This window comes from Eriocheir sinensis, chromosome 59, assembly GCF_024679095.1.
Source record: "Eriocheir sinensis breed Jianghai 21 chromosome 59, ASM2467909v1, whole genome shotgun sequence".
In the NCBI taxonomy this organism is placed as follows: domain Eukaryota; kingdom Metazoa; phylum Arthropoda; class Malacostraca; order Decapoda; family Varunidae; genus Eriocheir; species Eriocheir sinensis.
The window spans coordinates 1,814,475-1,836,946 of NC_066567.1; the positions used below are offsets into that span (position 1 = coordinate 1,814,475).

At 57.3% G+C, this 22,472-nt stretch overlaps 1 protein-coding gene and 2 long non-coding RNA genes across 23 annotated transcripts in view; 2 read left to right on the forward strand and 1 right to left on the reverse strand.

The window, feature by feature from the left end:
- Positions 1-22,189, forward strand: part of LOC126985337 (uncharacterized) — a 22,238-nt gene extending 49 nt beyond the window's left edge. Inside the window, exons 1-10 of the mRNA XM_050840092.1 lie at positions 1-114; positions 4,825-4,893; positions 5,147-5,280; positions 5,655-5,855; positions 6,190-6,939; positions 7,202-9,212; positions 9,342-9,991; positions 10,237-10,530; positions 10,968-11,092; positions 11,211-22,189. The exon at positions 1-114 is cut by the window's left edge and continues 49 nt beyond it. Of these exons, the coding sequence (XP_050696049.1) occupies positions 66-114; positions 4,825-4,893; positions 5,147-5,280; positions 5,655-5,855; positions 6,190-6,939; positions 7,202-9,212; positions 9,342-9,991; positions 10,237-10,530; positions 10,968-11,092; positions 11,211-21,480 (14,553 nt within the window). The 5' untranslated portion in view covers positions 1-65 and the 3' untranslated portion in view covers positions 21,481-22,189. The remainder of the gene's footprint in view (positions 115-4,824; positions 4,894-5,146; positions 5,281-5,654; positions 5,856-6,189; positions 6,940-7,201; positions 9,213-9,341; positions 9,992-10,236; positions 10,531-10,967; positions 11,093-11,210) is intronic.
- Positions 121-2,107, forward strand: LOC126985340 (uncharacterized). Of its 2 annotated transcripts, none has more exons than XR_007738584.1 (2): positions 121-1,737; positions 1,872-2,107. It is a non-coding gene; the product is annotated as an uncharacterized LOC126985340 (long non-coding RNA). The 2 variants fall into 2 exon arrangements; XR_007738585.1 differs by having other exon boundaries at positions 121-1,603.
- On the reverse strand, positions 1,938-4,818 carry LOC126985338 (uncharacterized). Of its 20 annotated transcripts, none has more exons than XR_007738580.1 (5): positions 4,491-4,818; positions 4,391-4,450; positions 4,231-4,310; positions 2,223-4,190; positions 1,938-2,086 (listed from the first exon to the last, which is right to left on the reverse strand). It is a non-coding gene; the product is annotated as an uncharacterized LOC126985338 (long non-coding RNA). The 20 variants fall into 20 exon arrangements; XR_007738571.1 differs by having other exon boundaries at positions 4,231-4,330; positions 4,391-4,430; positions 4,471-4,818; XR_007738574.1 differs by having other exon boundaries at positions 4,251-4,310; positions 4,371-4,430; positions 4,471-4,818.
- Positions 22,190-22,472: the final 283 nt, after the last annotated feature.

Sequence of the window (22,472 nt, forward strand, 5' to 3'; positions counted from 1 at the left end):
GTGATCCTCTCAGCAGCCATTAGAGCGCCGACTAGACCTGTCCTACGACAGTGTGAGTCGCCAAGATGCGCTCCGCGTTACTCATCACCACCCTAGTGGCGTCCGCCCTAGCAGGTAACAGTCAGTGTGTGTGTGTGTGTTGTGTCTGCGCCGCGCCGCGCCCTGTGTAGTGCGGGAAGGGCATCGCAGTGCCGCAAAGTCGAGGAAATGGACACACGAAAGTTGACCAGTGCGGCGCGGCGCGGCGGCCCATCCTGTAAGTGCCCTCATCCAGTGCCACCACCTGCAGGACCTAGTGACCAGCCCCGCCCCGCCCCGCCCCGCCCCGGGCCGCGCCGACCCGCTATACAGAAGACAAGACACTGTGCCTCGCCCAAACCCGCCGCCCGAGCCTGGCCTCAAGCCGCGCCTCGCATACACGAAGGAACCTTTCTTGACTCTCCTGCTGCCCGTATTCCCAGACGCCTCGGGCACCACGGCGACTATTTCCCAGGGCCACAAGGAGACGCGTCCGGTGCCAAGAGTCTCTTCACGTCACGGTGCAGCAGCCTCGGCAAAGCGTCACTTGGCTCATAAAACCACCCTTGGAAATACTCACACAACTTGTACGAAAGCTTAACAAATGTGGGAGTGTGAGCCCCAAAATGTTTAAGAATGTGCCACTTGTCCAACGCTGAGAGCACACGAGAACATGTTAACGTAGAGAACGCACCGAACGACGACTTGTTGCTTCTTCGTCTTCGTCTTCTTCGATATAGAGACAGACTCGTCGCTTGAGATCTTGCTCCAGTCTGTGCCTCGCTAACTTAAGTCTTTGTCGCTATAACAAGTTCGCTATAACGCCCTGCCCTGCCAAATTCAGAGCAACGTTGGGAGAGGTCTTTGTCGCAATTAGAAGTTCGCTATATCGTCGTGCCCTGCCAAGCACAGAGCACCACAGCGTTACCAAGTTATCGTACTCATAACGTCGCATTTCCCGGCTTCCAAGGCATAACTTTTGCATACAACACATCAGTAAATAACGATTTCTACACTAACTACAAATAAATTATCGTACTCATAACATTACCGTGCCAAGAACATCGCATTTCCCGGCTTCCAACGCATAACTCTTGCATATAACACATCAGTGACTAACGAATTTTAAGCTAACTACAAATAAATATCATCATCTCTTTGGGTACGATAGTGTTTGGGGTCTGAAACCGCCTAACACAACATGCTGAGTACGGTAGTCTTGTAACCTTGGAGTTCAAAACATCGCATCTGCCACTAAGCATAACATTGACTCACTAAAAGTCGTTACTGAGTGGTCTGGTCGTTTGCTAATAGGGACAAATTGTTACGTTTTTGAGGTTAAGCAAATGAGAATGAACGTTTGAAATGGATGATAGAGATTCACAAACAGAGAGAGAAGAAAATATGGCAGAAAACGTTTGCTAATAGGGATAAATTGTTACGTTTTTGAGGTTAAGCAAATGAGAATGAACGTTTGAAATGGATGATATAAAGATTCACAAACAGAAGGAGGAGATACATGACAGACTGAAGAAAATATCCCAGAAATCGTTTGCTAATAGGGACAAATTGTTACGTTTTCGAGGTTAAGGAAATGAGAATGAACGTTTGAAATGGATGATATAAAGATTCACAAACAGAAGGAGGAGATACATGACAGACTGAAGAAAATATCCCAGAAATCGTTTGCTAATAGGGACAAATTGTTACGTTTTTGAGGTTAAGCAAATGAGAATGAACGTTTGAAATGGATGATATAAAGATTCACAAACAGAAGGAGGAGATATATGACAGACTGAAGAAAATATCCCAGAAATCGTTTGCTAATAGGGACAAATTGTTACGTTTTTGAGGTTAAGGAAATGAGAATGAACGTTTGAAATGAAAGATAGAGAGACTGACGAAGACTTAGAACATATGACGTATAATAACCTAAAGAAAAATAAGCCAAAACTAATTAAATATAGCAACCAATTATGAAGATTTTGAGATAATGGAAATAAGAATGAACGTTTTAGAAGAAGATACAGAGATTGACGTAGAGGTAGAACAGCTGACGCATAATAACCTAAAGAAAAATGAGCTAAAACTGATTAAATATAGCAACCAATTATGAAGATTTTGAGATAATGGAAATAAGAATGAACGTTTTAGAAGAAGATACAGAGATTGACGTAGAGGTAGAACAGCTGACATATAATAACCTAAAGAAAAATAGGCCAAAACTAATTAAATATAGCAACCAATTATGAAGATTTTGAGATAATGGAAATAAGAATGAACGTTTTAGAAGAAGATACAGAGATTGACGTAGAGGTAGAACAGCTGACATATACTAAGCTAAAGAACATAGGTCAAAACAAGTACATTATTAAAAACAAATTTGGGAGGTTTTAGAGTTGAGGAAATACGGGCAAATGTTTTAAATCGAGGTTAACTAAATTCATGGATGTGGGCAGATGGTCGAGAACTGTGTGAAGGCTGACTGGCTGGTTGACTAGTTGACTGGTCGACTGGGTAGAAAGGGAGAGAGAGAGAGGTGGTTGAGGAGGATACGGAGGATGGTTGAGAAAGAGAGAGAAAGAGATGGTTGAGGAAGAGAGATAAATGGTTGAGAGAAAAGATGGTTGAGGAGGAGGAGGAGGAGGAGGAGGAGGAGGAGGAAGGCGGTATTAGCACTAATTCAAAGTTTATAAGGAAGAGGAAAGTTTGGTAAGGAAGAATTAATTTACAGAGGCTTAGAATGTCACCTTAGAGACCACAACCACCACCACCACCACCACCACCACTACTACTACTACTACCACAACAACTACTACTACTACCACTACTACTACTACTACTACTACTACTACTTCTACACTGCCTGACACGCTCTCATTCCCCCCCACCACACACACACACACACACACACACACACACACACACACACACACCACGTGAGGTTATCAGTGACTTCCTTGTCAATTTAGAGCTTAACAGAGTAATTTCAAGACATGAATATGGTTGCCAACTTGACTCCCTCCCCCCCCTCCCCCCCTCCCCCTCCTCCCTTCCTGCCCTCTCTCCCTCCCTCCCGACCTTCCAATGCAGAGGAGGAGGAGGAGGAGGAGGAGGAGGAGGAGTCTTTGATCCTATTTTGTGTTAGGGAGAAATTATGACAGAGAGAGAGAGAGAGAGAGAGAGAGAGAGAGAGAGAGAGAGAGAGAGAGAGAGAGAGAGAGAGAGAGAGAGAGGAAGTGTGGAGAGGGATCTTCATCTCCCTTTCTCCCTCCCTCCCTTTTCTCTCTCTCTCTCTCTCCCTCCCTCTCCCTCTCTCTCCCTCTCTCTCTCTCTCTCTCTCTCTCTCTCTCATGGCACCTGGGATAGAGGAAGTGCGCAGTAAGCAGTCATTGAGAGAGAGAGAGAGAGAGAGAGAGAGAGAGAGAGAGAGAGAGAGAGAGAGAGAGAGAGAGAGAGAGAGAGAGAGAGAGAGAGAGAGAGAGAGAGAGAGCATTATCACACTTGTTGACCCGCGTGGAGACATGAGCGAGGTCATTTGATTACATGAAGACTTTATCAGAGAGAGAGAGAGAGAGAGAGAGAGAGAGAGAGAGAGAGAGAGAGAGAGAGAGAGAGAGAGAGAGAGATAGTGGAGTCAAGTGGTTTGGAAATTTAGAGAGAGAGATAAGAGAGAGAGAGAGAGAAAGAGAGATAGTGAATGAAGATGACCAAGATTAAAGACAGACAGAGATAGGAACACGTACGATTAAATGAAGGAAAAGAGAATGAATAATTGAAGGAAGAAAGGAAGAAATTGGGAGGAAAAATGACCTATACATGTTTTTGCAAGCTTAGAATTAGAACCTTTACCGGGGCAGGATGGAGCACACTAACACCAGACAGAGAACCAGGTGGAGATGGCATTAGAACCTGTTATATGGCATTAGAACCTGTTATATGGTATTAGAACCTGTTAGATGGCATTAGAACCTGTTAGATGGCATTAGAACCTGTTATATGGTATTAGAACCTGTTAGATGGCATTAGAACCTGTTAGATGGCATTAAAACCTGTTAGATGGCATTAGAACCTGTTAGATGGCATTAAAACCTGTTAGATGGCATTAGAACCTGTTAGATGGCATTAAAACCTGTTAGATGGCATTAAAACCTGTTAGATGGCATTAGAACCTGTTAGATGGCACTAAAACCTGTTAGATGGCATTAAAACCTGTTAGATGGCATTAAAACCTGTTAGATGGCATTAAAACCTGTTAGATGGCATTAAAACCTGTTAGATGGCATTAGAACCTGTTATATGGTATTAGAACCTGTTAGATGGCATTAGAGCCTGTTAGATGACATTAGAACCTGTAAGATGGCATTAGAACCTGTTAGATGGCATTAGAACCTGTTATATGGTATTAGAACCTGTTAGATGGCATTAAAACCTGTTAGATGGCATTAGAACCTGTTATATGGTATTAGAACCTGTTAGATGGTATTAGAACCTTTTAAATGGCTTTAGAACCTGTTAGATGGCATTAGAACCTTTTATATAGCATTGGAACCTTTACCGGGGCAGGATGGAGCACACTAACACCAGACAGAGAACCAGGTGGAGAGATGGAATTAGAACCTTTACCGGGGCAGGACTACAAGACTCTAGAATCCTACAGGACTTCGCGAAATAAAACATAAGGTGTAGAAGGAAAAGAAGGAAGTGTAGGATATCTTAGTGCTTGTCAAAAGGATGCATAAGCTAAGGATGTGATGTTGAAGGATGCTGAAGGATCTAATATTTTTCTCCCTCTTTATCCTGCAGGACCCACTGGCGTAAGGGATTCCTGTGCCCAACATTGCTCACAGGACAATATATTTTCCTACCAACAAGGTGAGTGCAGTAGTAGTAGTAGTAGTAGTAGTAGTAGTAGTAGTAGTAGTAGTAGTAGTAGTAATAGTAGTAGTAGTGTGATAACTTTAACAGACATGGTGATAATAGATACTTGAGACATGATAATATAAGATAAAGCAATCTTCAAACAACAACAACAACAACAACAACAAGAACAACAACAAGTTAATCATTTCTTCCTTCTTCTTCCTCCTCCTCCTCCTCTTCCTCCTCCTCCTCCTTCCTCCTGCAGGCCGAAGCTACGAATATGAATACTCTGTCACCACCACGACGGGTCTTCTGGGCGACCAGGAGAACGAGGCGCTGGTACAGATCACAGCCCGGGCACACATCGACGTTCTGGCCCCCTGCGAATACACCCTCAGAGTGAGTGTGTGTGTGTGTGGGGAGAGGGAGGGGGGGAGGGGTGTATCGTGTGGTCAGTGAGCTATATCTATCTCTATCTCTCTGGTCATTGGTGTTGTTGTGTCTCCTAACTTGACCTGACCTCTCTTCCATTAGCTCAGGTCAGTCAGTCAGTGTGTGTGTGTGTATGTGTGTGTGTGTGTGTGTGTGTGTGTGTGTGTGTGTGTGTGTGTGTGTGTGTGTGTGTGTGTGTGTGTGTGTGTGTGTGTGTGTGTGTGTAGTATGGTCAGTGAACTATCTATCTAGCTCTCTATATCTCTATCTACCTCTCTATCTATCTATCTCTCTATTCATTGGCGTTGCTGTTCCCTAACTTGACCTGACCTCTCTTCCAGTTGACTAAGGTCAGTCTGCAAGGGTCGTCCCACAGCGAGGAGATGGCCGAGGCGCTGACCCGTTCCAGCCTCCGCTTCGCCTTCCAAGACGGAAACGTCGAGGAGTTGTGCGCCGCCGAGGCCGAGGAAGCCTGGGTCCTCAACTTCAAGCGAGGCGTGCTGTCCGCCTTCCAGACCTCCCGCACCAGCCCCGGCAACCACGTGGGTGTTGAGGCTCTGTTCGCGTGTGCCTGTTCCTCCCCCCCCCCACCCCCCACCCCAGCCCCTTGACGCGAGCCGCAGGCGATAGTCGGCCCTCAGCCACGCCCTCCATCATTTAATCCATCTCTTGAGCTCCCCGTCCAGGGCAATGGTCGGCCCTCAGCCACGCCCTCCATCATTTAATCCATCTCTTGAGCTCCTTCTCGTGGCCGTTGGCTCCCCCGCCAGCTGTGTGGCCCTCACACTCCCTCCCTCGGGTCAGCAGGGGCCGTGAAACATGAGGTCACAGTCCGCTCCAGCGCCGGCTCACCGCCTTCTTTCCTTGTCCCTGCAGGAGGTACACGAGACCGACGTGCTGGGCATGTGTCTGACGAACTACGAGAACAAGCTGGAGGGCGACGTGCTCACCGTCGTCAAGGTGAAGGACGTGCGCTCGTGCAGCAGACGTGCCGACATCGCTTCGTACCTCTCCTCCGCCTACAGCACGGACTCGCCCGTGCAGAGCCTGCCCATCATCGACAGCACCAGCTTCTGCACGCAGAAGGTGGAGGGCGGCGTGCTGACCGACACCCACTGCGAGGAGACCCACAGCTTCACGCCCTTCAGCGGCCAGCGAGGCGGCGCCGTCACCAGCGTGGACACGAGACTCACCCTGGTGGCGCGCGACGGGCCGGCGATCACGCCCACGGAGCAGAGCCTCGTGAGGAAGACTCCCGTGTTCGAGGCGGCCACCGAGGCCACCGCCCAGGACCAGGTGGAGGCCGTGACCGCCCTCCTCACCCAGCTGGACGAGGCCGCCCGCGAGGAGGTCCGCCCCCAGGCCCCAGCACTGTTCTCCAGGCTGGTCATCGTCCTTCGGGGCCTCGACTACCCGGTCCTGTCCCGGATCTACGCCGCCACCACCGAGACGCACCCCCGCAGGTTCCTGGTGGACGCCATGCCGCTGGTGGGGACCGCCGCCGCCGCGGGGCTCGTGCGGGACATGTTTGCCAACGGCGACATCACCCAAGAGGAGGTCGACGCCTGGTTCACCTCCCTCGCCCACCTCAAGAACCCGACCTCCGACATCTTCACCGCCATCGCCGTGAGTAACAACTACAGCTGCGGGCCGGGGCACGGGGCGGGGCACGGGCAGGGTCATGCCATATGCAGGGTCAGGGGTCACGCTACAGGTCATGTCATGGGCTGGGTCAAGGGTAGGTCATGTCAAGGGCTGGGCCATGGGTCATGTTGTAGGTCATGTCACGGGGTAATATTAGTCCAAGCACTCAGCGCCAGGCTGGAGTGAGTCGCTCTCTGCCGCCGCCTCCCGCGAGCGCCGCCACTAACACTTGCTCCGCCCACAGCCGATGCTGGATAACGAGCCGAGCCAGAGCGCTCTGTTGGGCACCTCGGCGCTCGTCAACACCTTCTGCAAGACCCACGCTGCCTGCGGCGACGACTCCGGCGTGCAGCAGGTCGTGCGCCGCGTGGAGGCCCAGCTCGGCTCGGGCTGCCGCGCCCTCAACGAGGAACAGAAGGTCAAGATCCTGGTGGCGCTGCGGGCGCTGGGCAACGCCGGCCGCTGGGTCAACGCCCGCCCCGTGCTGCAGCGCTGCTACACCGAGGACAACGACATGGAGGTGCGCGTGGCCGCCATCGAGGCGTGGAGACACACGCCCTGCGAGTACGACCGCTCCGGCCTGCTGGCCGCCTACCTGGACGAGGCGCAGGACCCCGAGGTGCGCATCGCCGCCTACCTGTCCGTCATGACCTGCCCGACGCCCCAAGTCCTGGCCGCCGTCAGGGACCGCCTCACCTCCGAGGGTGTCAACCAGGTGGGCTCCTTCGTGTGGACGCACCTCACCAACCTGCAGGAGTCGGCCGCCCCGGGCAAGGAGTGGGCGCGCCTGCTGATCGGCGAGGAGCTGCTCGCCAACAAGTTCACCACCGAGGCGCTCAGGTTCTCGCGTAACTACGAGTCCTCCTTCTTCATGAACGAAATCAACCTCGGCGCCGCCGTCGAAAGCAACGTGATCTTCTCCAGCAAGTCGTACCTCCCACGCTCCGGCATGCTCAACCTCACCCTCGACCTCTTCGGCGAGTCCGTCAACCTCTTCGAGGTAGGCGGCCGCATTGAGGGCTTCGAAAACTATCTGGAGCGTCTCTTTGGCCCCGACGGCTACTTCCCCGAGGACACCGTGGCCGCCGCCCTCCGCGGCATGCATCACCACAAGCCCGAGGCCGAGGCCACCACGCTGGAACAGTTCCTGGAGGACGCCACCGACGAGCCCCGCGGCTCATACTACCTCCGCCTCTTCGGCAACGACGTGCACTACCGACGCTTCCACGGCCTGGGCGGCAGCAGCAGCCAGGCCGAGCCGAGCCCCTTCTCCCTCCTCATGGAACTGGCGCGCGGCGGCAACGTGGACTACACCAAGTCCTACCAGCTGCTGGACACCCACATCTCCGTCCCCACCGTGGCAGGCCTGCCCCTCACGCTGGGCGCCAAGAGCTCGGCCACGGTGGGCCTCAGGATGGACGGCTCCTTCAGGGCCCAGAGTCTGGCTGACGTGCGCATCGAGGGCCACGTGCGTCCCTCGGCCGCCGTGACCGTGGACGGCGTCATGCTGGTGGACGCCCACGTGACGCGCGCCGGAGTGAAGGTGTCCTCCACGCTGCACACCTCCACCTCCCTGGAGGGCAAGGTGACCATCGACGGCGGCGTTCTGGTGGACGTGGCCTTCAACACGCCCAAGCAGCGCATGGAGATTGTCAACTACGAGAGCAAGTTCTTCCTCGTGCAGGACAGCGAGGAGGTGGAGCGTGACCAGGCCACCCGCTCGCGCGAAGGCTGCGTCGACAGCTACCTCGGCATGGCGGTGTGCAGCGAGGTGGCCTTGCAGCCACGCGCGCTCCTGCCCAGTGTCCTGCGAGTGTACCTCGACAAGACCGACACCCAGACCGGCTACACCTTCCGCTTCACGAAGACCCCCACCGAGATCGCCGTCGTCTTCAACAACCCCGAGGCGAGGGTCTCCCGCCGCGTGGCGCTGACCCTGCGGGCGGAGAACAGCAAGGTGGTCGCGGAGGCGGACACCTTCCTCGGCAAGGTGGAGGCGCGCGGGGAGTACCTTTGGTCCCGCGACAAGAAGACCGTGCAAGCGCGCGCCGACGCGGGCCCCCTCAAGTTCAACATTGACGCCGGACTCCTGACAAGCTTCGGCAGCGAGAAGAAGGTGGAGACGTACCTGCAGCTCGACGCGGGCCAGACCAAGCTCGTCAACGCCAAGGCAGAGCTCGCGGCCATCCCCCAGCAGAACTCCTACTCGGCAGACCTCTTCTTCGCCTACATGGAACAGCCCATGGGCATCAAGGGTAAGTGTGTGTGTGTGTGTGTGTGTGTGTGTGTGTGTGTGTGTGTGTGTGTGTGTGCGCATCTTTTTCTCTCCATTTTTCCTTTACTTTTCTTTCCTTTCCTTCCCTAACTTCCTCCTTCGCCGGCAGTTTCCTACGAGGGCGCCGCGGCCACCAAGGGCCTCGGCATCACGTTCACCTCCAAGACCCTGGACGCAACCCTGGACGGCAAGCTGGACCTAGCCGCCAAGAACATCCAGGTCACCACCGGCGCCGACATCATGCTCCCCAACACTGAAACGAAACGCTTCGACTCTACGCTGCTCCTCGAGATGGAGCGGGAAGGCGACGCCACGACCTACTCCTCGAGGCTCGACATCAACCTCCCCTACCACGAGGACCCGGTGGTCATGAAGTACGGGTTGAAATTCTCCCCGACGGAACTTAACTGCGAGTTCGATTACAAGCAAGGAAGCATCGACCTGACCGCGAGGGAGGAGTGGCTACACACCTACGAGGCCGGCGTCAGGAGGATCAAGGGACACGTGTCGACGAAGAGCGAGTACCTCAACATCGAGCAGACGGCGAACACTGAGATCATCTTCGCCGCGGACACCATCTACCTCAAGTCGGTGGTGGACCGTATCCGCGGGGACGACGCGGGGACTCACACCTTCCTCGTGGACCTCAAACGCAACCCCGGAACTTCTCTCACGGGCCTCATCAAGTTCGACACGGTTGCCAAGTTCACCGCCACAGCCGAGTTCCTCAAAGTGAACCCAGGACACTACACGGCGGAGGTAAGATCAGTGTGGCAGTCAGTCAGTCAGCAGTGCGTCAGTCAGTCAATTAGTCTGCCAGTTTAGTCAGTCAGTCAGTCAGCAAATCAGTCATGTTCAGTAACAGAGTCAGATATGAAGGCTGTCAGTTATCCAGTCAGTCAGTCAGTCAGTCAGTCAGTCATTGGACGAAAAAAACAAAAACAACACGAGAGAGAGAGAGAGAGAGAGACCCCTAACAGAACCTCCCTCAACCCTTCGCCTAGGTGGAAGCCAACGCCTGGAGCCCCATACGCGGCGACCTTCCCCCCCTGAGCGCCAAGGCCACACTGAAGGACAACTCCGGACCCGCCAAATTTGACATCAACGCCGAGGGATCCTTCACCTTCCGAAACACCGACATCAGCGTGACCTCAGTGGTGTACGGTGACCCCCAGCAGGCAAAGGTTGACCTCCAGACGAAGTTCAACAGCAAGACGTACGGGATGAAGGTCGACGCCACAAGGTCTTCGCTCCTCATCGACGCCAACGTTGTGAAACATGTCGTGGTTAACGCGAAGGTGAGCGTCGCCTCGTCTTGGGATGACTGGAGGTGTTCTTGTGTGTTCTGTCTCTGTCTCTCGTGTTATTTGTTATCTTTTGTTGTTGTTATCGCCGCCCTGTGTTACAGCCATCCTGCTCTCCTCTCGCTCCTTCTCCTCCTCCTCCTCCTCTTCCTAATCATAAACTCGTGAACAGATGTCCTTCTTGATCTCCTCCTCATCCTCATCCTCCTTCTACTACTACTACTACTACTACTACTACTACTACTACTACTACTACTGCTACTACTATTACTACTACTACTACTGCTACTACTACTAGTACTACTTATGCTACTACTACTACTACTACTACTGGCAAGGCTTCGTGTGTCACCCTCTGTCTGAGCTCTTCCTCACCCCGTGTTCTCAATATCGGAGGCTCGTTCTCACGCTCCCTGTGTTCCCCGCCCCAGATGAACCACCAAGGCCCGGAGAAGACCCTGGCCGTGGGCGTCGAGTGGGACAAGGAGACCAACCCGGACAACACCTTCAAAATTGAGGGGAAGATCGCACCCAACACAGTCACGGCAGACTTCAAGTAAGCAGATGTGTGTGTGTGTGTGTGTGTGTGTGTGTGTGTGTGTGTGTGTGTGTGTGTGTGTGTGTGTGTGTGTGTGTGCGCGCGCGCCCCCCTCATCCCCTGCACCGCCCCACAGGTTCCTGGAGAAGGAGTTCAGCACCGTGGGCCGCCTGGTGCCCCAGGGCGTGGAGGCCGAGGCCAGCTGGTCCCCCAGCCAGCGGGCCGCCGCGTCCTTCCAGTACGCCCTCGGCGCCGCCCCGTCCGTCACCGCCAGCCTGGAGACCACCGTGCCGGGCTGGGAGAAGCAGGGCGTGGACGTCCGCGCCTCGCTCCAAGACAACGAAGTCACCTGCCGCGCCTCAGCCACCTGGAGGAACAGCCAGCAGGCAGCGCTCGCCGTGGTCGGCCGCCTGCAGGACGGAGGGTCCCTGCAGGGCGAGGTCACCTTCAGCAGCACCATCCCCGACATGGAACGGTTCTCGCTGACCTTCGAGCACACGATGGCCGGCGCCGCCATCACCTCCAGTCTCCAGGGCGCGTGGAACGACCGCCAGCTGACTGGCTCCTTCGAGCTGGCGCCGACGAGCACAGGACTGCGCGGCCGCGCCCTCTTCACCTCGCACTTCACCCAGATGTTCGAGGCCACGCTGAGCCACCAGCTGCAGGACGCGACGCTGGACTCCTCGCTGCTGGTCACCTACGGCGGCACGCAGCTGGCCAAGGCCACCTCCACGGGCCGCTTCAGCCTGGCCCAGGACCACAACGTGGACCTGGCCGTGAAGCTGACGACGGACCTGGACGGCGTAGCTGACGCGGAGGCCAGCGTCAAGTACAGCCTGGACGCCGCGACGCTGCGCCTCGTGCTGGACGCCCAGGCCGGCCAGCGCAAGATGATGCTCACCGTCAACGGGGAAAAGACGGTGACGGCAGAGTCGACGGCCATTTCCGGCGACCTCAGGTTCCTGACGCCGTTCACGAAGCCGCTCACCGCCTCGTTCACACACACGCACGACGGCCGCCGCTTCACCTCCCAATTCGAGGTGACGCGCCTGTGGTCCACATACAGCTTCGGCTCGCTCAAAATGCACGCCGAAGGCCACTTCCTCTCCGAGAAGGACATCAACCTGTCGGCCTACATCAGCAGCCCCGAGACCAAGGGCTCCTTCTCCTTCGTCCACAAGATCGAGAACAACAAGCTGAGCACCGTGGCCAAGGTCTACGCCAACAGGGAACTCATCTCCGTCTCCATCAACGGGACTCTGGACTCCGGCGCGCGCGTCCTCAGCCTGGAGGGTGACATCACCTCCTCCTTCGAGGGTCTGGACATGAAGGTCAAGGTGGACAGCAAGCGGGAGGGCGACGCTCAGAACACGCGGGTGGACATTGCCCAGGGCACGCAGGCGGCCACCCTCACCCACTCCTTCGCCGCCACCGACGCCCTCAACTGGGAGAACACCTTCTCACTCAATGAGCAGTACTCGCTCAAGAACAAGATGGCGCTCGTGGGCGGTGAGTACCAGCACCTGATGGAGGCCACGTGGGACGAGCAGCGGGTCGCCATCAGCGGCCGCCTGACGCCCGTCCTCACCGCCGAGAGCCGCAAGCTGGACGGCCGCCTGGAGCTGGACACGCCCTGGGAGTGTCTCCAGAACAAGCTGGACTTCACTTTCGAGCAGCAGACTCGCGGAGAGACGACGGCCGCGGCGGAGCTGGAGTACAAGCCCGGCAGGAAGATCACCGCGTCCACCACCAGCAGCTTCAACCACGAGGGAGAGCTCCTCTCCAGGGGCTCCCTCACCACGCCCTTCTGGCAACCCCTCAGCTACGGCCTCAGACTCGCCCTGCGTCCTGGAAAGGAAGGCTCCCTCACCCTGACCCACGGGGAGGCCACCAACGTGGACCTGCTGGCTAAGTACCAGCCGGGCCGCATCAACTTCCAGTTCAACCTCGCCACTCCGTCCCTGCAGCACCCGCTGGGCGTCGAGGGATCCTACGACACCACCAACGCCATGACCAGCGCGGGCCTGGCCTTCATCTATTACAACAAGTACGAGGCCAAGACGACCTTCTCCGGCACCGTCCTCGACGGCGGGTGGGAGCTGAGCCTGAGGGAGTACGCCAAGCTGAGCCAGGAGTGGACGGCCGTGCACCAGCTGGACGGCAGCTGGGAGCACCGCCTCGCTGAGATGCCTTACAGCATCGACGCGTCGCTGCGCGTGGAGAACAACGAGTACCAGGCGGAGGCCACGATCGACGAGACGTCCTTCACGTCCAAAATGGTGCTGAACGGCCGCGAGGGCAGCCTGGCCGCCAGGTGGCTCCTGCAGCCCACCAACAGCAACCTGAGCGTCCTCTTCCAGTCCCCTGTCGAGCTGGTCAAGGACTTCGACCTGGGTGTCTCCTTTGACACCGAGGCCATGGAGGGTCAGCTCAAGGTGAAGTACAACACCCAGGAGGTGGATCTGTTGGCCAAGATGGAGGAGGAAACCTTTGTGTTCGAGGGCAAGACTCCCTTCAGCGGCTGGGAGACCCTCGGCGCATCCTTCTTCGCCTCCGGCACCGCCATCAACGCCCACGTGTCCAGGAACGAGCGCAAGATTGAGGTGACGGGCACACAGCACCTGCGCCCCGCCAAGGGCAAGCTGGAGCTGGTGGTCATCACGCCCTACGCCGGTTTCGAGACAGTCTCTTTCGACGCCTCCTACAACTTCCTCAGCGAGAACAAGACCGTCAAATTCAAGACCGTGTACGGCACAGCCGAGATCTTCGCCAAGGGCGTCATCAAGATCGGCGACCCGCTCGCCCCTCAGGTGATCCTCAACATCTCGACGCCCTTCAGTGAGCTGCGCACGCTGCGCGCCACCGCCGACTGGAACCTCAACTCTGCCGCCAAGACCGCCGCCGCAAAGGTCGTCTACAACGAGCGGGAGTTCAGTTGGAACCTCGAGGCCGCCCTGCAGGGCGCCGCGCAGCGAGTGACATCCAAGGTCACCACGCCCTTCTCCGGCTGGAGCCAAGCGTCTCTGGATGCCTCCATCGCGGTGTCCGAGGCGCCCTATGAGGTGAGGGTGACCGTCGCGAAGGAGGGCGTCACCAAGGACTTCCGCGGAAGGCTGATGCTGGACAACAACGCCATCCACGGCGAGGTGACGACACCCATCCCGGGCTGGGAGGAGGTGGCGCTGGAAGGCACCTACACCCGCCGCCACGACACCTTCACCGCCGCCGTCCGCGCCACTTGCGGACAACACACCTACGCGCTGAACACCGACCTCCTCTTCGACACATACAACCCCAAGCTGCAGGTGGAAGTGACCACGCCCTTCGCCCAGGCCGCCAACCTCAAGCTGGACGTGGAGGGAAGCCTGGCCGGGCCGCAGAAGACCCTGAACGTCATCGTCACCAAGAATGACGTGACCTTCTCCGCCGAGGCCAGCTTCAAGCTGCAGAACAAGACGGGCTCCCTCACCCTCAAGCTGAGGTCCCCGGTGCCGGGCTTCTCCACTCTCGAGGTGGAGGGCAGCTACGACCTCCTGAGTGACGTGAAGAGAACGGAGCTGAGCGTGACCAAGGAGGGCCAGAGGCAGCACTTCGCGGTGGCCGCCACACTCAACGACAATCACGTGGTGCTGGACGTGGCCACGCCCTTCCCCGGCTTCCAGACGATGAAGATGGACGCAGACTATACCAGCAGCGCGCCGGGACAGCACCTCGTCGTGGCCTCCTTCCTCAAGGATCGCGAGACTTACAACTTCCGCAGCGACGTGGAGGTGCGCGGCACGTCCGTGGTGGTGCGGCTGGCCACGCCCATCGCCCAGATCAGCCGCGTGGTGCTGGACGCCCGCTACCAAATGCTCCGCGGCGCCTGCGAGGGCTCCGTGCGCTTCGAGAGGAACAGTGACGTGTTTGAGCTGCGCGCGCAGTGTGGCTTCACCCCGGCAGCCTGCAGCCTGTCCCTGGAGGCCGCCACGCCCATCGCCGGCTGGAACACCGTGGCGCTGCACCTCAACTACAAGGTGGAGTCCAACAAGCTGAGCGCCGGGGCCTCCGTGCAGCGCGACGCCTTCCGTAAGGAGGTGAGCGTGGAGGCCGCCTACGGCCCGGAGCAGGGCAGCCTGACCCTGCGCACCCCTGTGCCCGACTGGGAGGTGCTGGGCGCCGAGTACGTGCTGTCCGTGACGGGAGGCAGCGAGGCCAAGGCCATGGTCAAGGTGACCCGCAACAGCCAAGAGTTCGCCTTCTCCGCCTACGGCCGCTACACGCGGGAGAGCATCGCCTTCAGGTTCCAGACGCCGTTCCAGGGCTACGAGGAATCCTCCCTCCAGGCCAGTGTCAACGCGGCCTCCAGGAGCGCCAAGGCCAACCTGCAGGTCGGCTCCTACACCTTCTCCGCCAACGGCTCCTACAATATCGGCGACATGTTCCTGGAACTGGCCACGCCCTTCCCGGCCCTGCGCTTCGGCTCCGTTGCCGTCAAATACGCGGCGACGCCCGGCGGCCTCGAGGCCTCGATCACCGTTGTACACAACGAGAACAACTACTTCCTGATCGGCGAGGCCAGCGTGTCGCCGCGCAGCTCCGCCATCGTCCTCCAAACCCAGACACCCCTCGCCGCGCTCCCTGACGCGACGCTCAAGCTCAAGTACAACCTTAACAGCCCCAGCGAGCTCCTCGCCGCTCAGCTGGCCGCCGGCGAGAGCACCTACAGCCTCGCGCTGGCCGCCGAGCTGCAGGAAAAACTTGCGAGCCTGAAGGTGGAGATGAACACGCCCTTCAGGGGCTGGACACAGGTCAAGTTTGAGGCCAAGGTGGACCTGACGCAGGAGGACAAGGCCCTCGAGCTGGTCGTGGAGAGGGAGGGCAGCACCAAGGCCATCACCGTGTACGGAAAGCTGATCGGCTCCGCCCTCAACTTCGACCTGAGAACGCCCTTCGCCGGGCTCAACCGCATGAACGTTTCCGGGAGCCTCGACCGCGTCAGGAGATCCGTCGAGTTCCAGATGATGAACGACGCAGGGGAGGCTTCCATCCTCGCCAGCTTCAACTGCGTCAAGTTTGAGCTCAAGACGCCCTTCTCCAAGGTGGAGGAAGTGTCCTTCGAGATCAAGAAGGAGGACGACAACTACTATGGCACCTGGAAGAGGAATGACAACTACCTGACGCTGGAGCTGGTGAAGGACGCCGACCAGCAGACCGTGAATTTGGAAATCAAGAGTGAGCTGCAGGGCTGGGAGTTCCTGGCCCTGACTGGGCGCCTCGACCCCGAGACCGAGCAGGCGTACGCGAGCGGCCAGATCAACGAGGAGAAGGTGGAGGTGACCATCTCAGGCACCCGCGACGACAGGAGGAGAACCAGGCAGTACACTCTGGACCTCAAGACTCCCTACGACAACTACAATCACGTGACGGGCGAACTCAGGTTCGGTCCAAGAAGGAGGACGATCATTGTGGAGTCCAACTCGTCGCCTTTCAAGATCGACTTGAAGAGCTCGCGCCGCACGGGCCTGCAGGTGGACATCTTTGTGCCGAACCCGACACAGAACACAGAGTTCAAACTCGACCTGACGACGAGCAAGGGCAACATCGAGCTCACCTCCCGCTTCCCGATCCTGAGGTCCCTCCACTACGAGTACGTCGTGAACCTGGGCAGCGAGACCGAAATGACGCAGAAGCTGGAGATCAACAGAATGGAGGTGTTCACCATGGAGTTCAAAGCCAACGCCGCTGCCGGAACGCTGCACCTTGACATCCACGGCCGCCGCCCGGGGCGCCACCTCAACCTGCACATCCACAAGGAAGGCCTCAACGTCTTCAACGTGATCCTCAAGCGAGAGGTGACGATCGGCGGCAGCACCACCGAGAAGCAGCTCTCCCTGGAAATGACGGGCACCGGAGACCTGCCGCAGCAAGGCACCGTCCACGCCACCATCACCAACTCCTTCGTGGCCGTGCCCAGGACCACCACCGTCCACGCCGAGATCGATCGCACCTCTTCCCCGAAGACCGTCAAGCTGGAAGTGACCCTCCCCGGCAATAAGCTGTACAGCTTTGACATCCAGTACAACGCTGATCTGGGAGACCCTCGCCAGGGAGACTTCAGGGTGCACGTCAACACCCCTGACCGGATGGCAGCCCCATGGAAGGACTTCTCCGGGAACTGGGACGTCCAGAACCCAGAGCAGGCCAAGCTGGAGTTTGAGTTTGGCGGCAGGACCTACAAGGCCGAGGGAAAGCTGGGTCTACGGGAGTCTGACTTGGTGGCCACCGCCGAGGGAGTGCCCGAGAGGGTCTTCCTTCAGTGGAGGTTCCTCCGCAACTACGACGAGCGGGACTACTACGTCAAGGTCGGCCCCGAGTCGTCCTACAGGATGGCGAAGCTCAAGGGATCCATCCACGGCATCGACAGAGGCAACATCGAGGGCGGCATCAAGGCTTCCTTCCAGCCCCACGAGTTCCTCTTCACCACCAGCTGGGAGAGGAGCAGGCCCGGCGCGTTCAGCAGCCAGGGTGATTTTTCTTACGGCCAGTACAGGGGCACACACAACTTCCAGCTCAACCGTGACGCCGCCACCAAGTCCGCCAGTTTCCAATTCAATGCCGACTCAAACCACCCGAACTACAAACGCGTGGTTCTCAACGGCAACTACGACGTTCTGGACAAGCTGGTGTTCAAGGCCGAAGCCACCGTCAACGACCGCGTCAACAAAATCGACATCGACATCTCCGACCTTAACCCGCGCCGCTCAAGAAACTCCATCGAGGCCGCCTTCCCGTTCCTTCCCCCTGAGTACCGCACGTTCCAGATGACGCTGAGACACGACTTCCGCAGAAACTCCAACAAGTTCATCCACGCCGAAGCCACGATTGGGCAGCGTGAGTCCCACCTCAAGGCCAATTGGAAGCGCAGCGACGACTTCGATGTTCTGGAGGGCACCCTCGACATCAACTCAATCTTCATCGGTGAAGTTAATGTAGGCCTGGAGTACGACATGTCCAACATCAACGACGCCCACGCCAAGGTGCACTACAAGAGGATCGCCGAGGGCCAGCCCGAGAAGAAGGTGGACGCCTCGTGGACCCGCAAAAGGACTGAAGACAGGCTGGAGGCTGAGGTGACCCTTGATACCACCTTCGAGCTGCTGCAACACGCCCGCGCCTACGCCACGGCTGACTTCTCTCAGCTGTTCACCCTCGACGCAGGGCTCGACCTCAACGACAAGCACGCCACCATCAAGTTGGACGTGGGCGGCAACGCCGTCCAGATGGAAATCACCACACCGATTCCAAACTTCGAGAACATCAAGGGAACGATCAATTACAATCTCGGCGGCAAGAACCAGTCCGTGACTCTCCACTACGAGCGAGGCGACCAGAAGGTGGACCTCGAACTGAACCTCATTAAGAAGTCCAAGAAGAAAGGCGACCTCACACTCAACCTGACGACGCCCTTCCAGGCTCTGCGCATCCTCAAGATCGAGGCGACCTGGAACAAGCGCCAGGCCAGCGTGGAGTACCTCAGGAACGACGTGCGCGTCAGCATGACCGGCACGGCACAGCTCGACGCCAACAACTCAGAATTCAACCTGTCCTTCACGGCGCCCAGCGGCAGGGCCGTCACCATCGCCGCCGCCTACGACGTGGAGGCGTTCATCTCAGGGACGGGCACCAGTCCCGCCAAGCTGGCCGCCCTCGCTGTCGACATCGGAGAAACCAAGGCCAGGTTTGAGCTGAACGGCTTCCGCAGCAGTGAGCGCCTCTACGTCGAGGTGCACGGCGAGTCGTCCTTCGAACTGGTCAGAAACTTCCACCTCAAGTTGGACTCGGAGCTCAACACACAAAAACGCGACGGAGCCTTTGAGTTCAGGCTCAACGAGTTCATCTTTGAAATGCACAACCACTTCGAGAGGTTCGACGACGGCTACTACACGAAGAGCAGAATCGAGTCTTCCCTGACGCCGCTCCCTGCACTCGTGTTCGGGCTGGGCCGCCGCGGATCTGAGCTCATCTTCACCCTCGGCTACGGCGAGGAAAAGGAACTCACCTTCTCCATCAAGGCCAAAAATGGCTTCCGCGATGGCTTCACCGGCTCAGTGGACATTCCTAACTTCGGCTACGACGGCGTCGAGTACGATGTGACCTACAGCTTCCCCAGCAACGATGAGCTGGAGATTGAACTAAAGGCTGAGCTCGGCGGCACCCAACACCTGGAGGCAGAATTCGAGTACAAGTCTGACGGCGTGAAGGCTCGCCTGACCTCACCCTTCACCGGAGAACACAGCGCTCGCGTGCGTCGCTCCGTCACCGCCGACGGCTTCTTCTCCGAGGTGGCTTTCGACGACTACAGCATGAATCTGCGCGGCGGCTTCCAGGAGGGCGACATGAAGCGCGGCGTGGTGCTGGAGGCAGACATTCTCGGCCGCGAGTTCCTCTTCAACTACCAGCTGCAGAGCGAGGGTCCGCAGTACACGGAGGGCAAGCTGGTGCTGCAGACGCCCTTCCGAGGCTGGGAAAAGATGGGCGGCTTGTTCACCTTCTCCAGCGTCAGCCGACGAGTGTTGGCGCGCGCCGAGGTCTTCATCCCCTTCTTCCTCAACATCCCGAGGATCACGGGGGCCATCGACCTGGACCTCAACGATAAAATCGAGGGCGAGGTGACCCTGAACGTGGCGGGCGAACAGTTCAGCCTGAGGAGCAGCCTGACGGGCGCCTCCCTGCAGGAAGGCCTCCAGGGCACCGTCTGGCTGGTGACCCCCTTCCACGCCCTCCCCAGACTCGAAGCGGCTGGCAAGATCAAGATGCCTTCCCTCACCACCCTTGAGGCCGACCTTAAGATCACCCACATCTACACCACCTACGAGATCGACCTCTCCTACGAGCTGTCCTCCACGCAGAAGAAGGTGCAGCTGCACATCGATGACAACTTCCTGACGGCAGAGTGCACAATGGGCGAGTCCCGCTTCACCATGAGCGTGGACACGCGGTGGGCGGACGTGCGGCGCCAGCTGTCCGTGGACACCCGCTACTCCATGCTGGAGGACCTGGAGGGGTCCGTGACGGCCGTGCTGGGCGAGCACAGCCACAAGCTGCAGGGCGTCCTCAGCATCGCCGGCAACCGCGTGCGTGGCGAAGTGAACCTCGAGTCCTCCTTCATCGGCGGGGTCCGCAAGCTGGAGTTCAACGCGACCGTCCCCAACACGACCTTCGACCAGGTGTCCTTCAGCGTGACCCTCACGGCCACGCAGGTGCACGCCTTCTCCCTGGACCTGGACACCCGCCAGGGCCTGGAGGCCACCGCCAAGATCGACACCCCCGCCTTCCCCCAAGCCACCGCCACCCTACAGCTGACGTGGCCCCGCGCCGCCCTCACCGTCACCACGCCCGAGGCCACGCACACGGCCGCCCTGTCCTGGAGGCAGACCCGCAAGATGCCCGCCGACCAGATCGTGAACGTTGAGCTGGACACACCGTTGCTCGGCCAGAGGTACGCGCTCAGCATGGTGGTGGGCGGCAGCCGCTCCAAGGCCGTGGTGAAGGCCGAGCTGCAGGCCGGCAGCGTCAAGCACACCCTCGAGGCAGAAACCTTCAAGCGGGCTGCCGCGGGAGGCTTCGCCATCCACATCGAGACGCCATTCCAGAACATCCAGAGGGTTACTCTATCAGGGCTCCTGGACATGTCCGCGGGAGTGACGGTGAACGCCGTAGCCAACCTGGCAGACAGCGAGAACGCCTTCGTCTTCATCTACAACGCCGAGCAGGGAACGCTCCTGGCCGAGGCGGCGTCCCCGTACATCCCCACCGGGCTGGTCAAGGCCTCGGCGGAGGTCACCGAGGAAAGTGCCAACAAGAGCCTGCAGGTGGCACTCACGAACTCCCGCGACGTCATCTCAGGACGCTTCGACCTGACGAACTCCAACAACAACGAGGTTATCGTGCGCGCCACGATCTCCACCCCAATGGAGGCGCTGAAGACCGTCAACGCCGTCATCAAGTACCAGAAGGCTGAGGTCACGCACATGGTGTTCTCCTTGGACCACCCCATCACCTTCAGGGCCGAGGTCAAGTTCTCCAACACGGACGACAAGTTCATCGGCAATGTGACCGCCAAGACGTCCATCGCCAGCCTGGAGTACGTGGAGGCGGACATCGAGATCCCGTTCACGGAGTTCGCGCCCCGAGCTTCCCTCACGCTGCCCAAGAGCAAGTATGGCTTCGAGGCGAACTACTCGACGGAGGGCTACACGAAGAAGGCCGCGGCGACCCTCTACCTCGACGACCAGAGCCACGGGGCCAACCTCGGCTTCAGGAGCAAGGCGCCCTACGAGCTGGCCTACAAATACCACATCCTCAACTGTAGCAACGCCTTCCACCTCAGAACCGACTCCTCCTTCTTCACCCTCTTGATGTAGGGCCGCAGCGCCATGACCTTACCCAGCCGGTGTGTTCCCTAGTTAGTACGCAACATTCCAAGCAACACTCACGTCAGAGGAGAGAAGAGTATCTAGGAATCTGAGCCAAGGGGTGAAAAAATGAATTATATAACCAATGTGCCGAACGTCTAGCAAGTTTTATTTTTGCGACTTCAGCTCAAGTCATCTTCCATCTCCTGAGTTCTAAGATTGGGGGCACAGAATGACGAACACACCCCAGCGTCCATGCGGCAAGCTCTCCCTCCCTCGGCCCTTCCCTGCAGCACCACCAGCCATGCAGCCAGACCCTCCCATGACCACCTTTTGCGGGTCTGTCCTGATCAACGTAACAATTAGAAGGAGTGTCGAAGCTGACGATGGGATTTGAAATGGCTAAGCTTGACGTCCCTACACAGCGAGGGAGGGCTTGACAAATGTGACAGTTCCCGGCAAGCCCTCAACGCCCTCGCCCCGTCCCACAGATAAAACCTTGACAACTCAATCTCTAGTCAAAGGTCCCGGAACAAGCATTAGAGGAAGAGTGTGTGTATAGTGCATAGAGTATAGCTTGTGTTCCCTTATCATTCTTGAGCTTGAGCCTGATGTTAAGACCCGAACCATGCAATGTATATAGACCTACCCATCATACTCATGTACCAATAATATTAATAGTGGTAATAATAGTAATAAACTCATACAATTAAACTCATGAGGCAATACTTCATTAACCCAGAGATGTGGAGGAAGGGTGCCTGGGGAGAGGAAGAAGAGGAGGAGGAAGAGGAAGAGGTGAGGTTTGTGAAGTGAGAAGTAAGAGATGACAATAAAGATGGTTATTAATACTCAGTCATATCATTATTAACCATCAATGAAGTAGTAGTAGTAGTAGTAGTAGTAGTAGTCAACATTGCCAGATTGTTGTACTCAGCTGTTAAAAAAAAAAAATCTGCCCCTTATATTTCCCGACTTCCTACCCCAAGACTGTCTTCTGG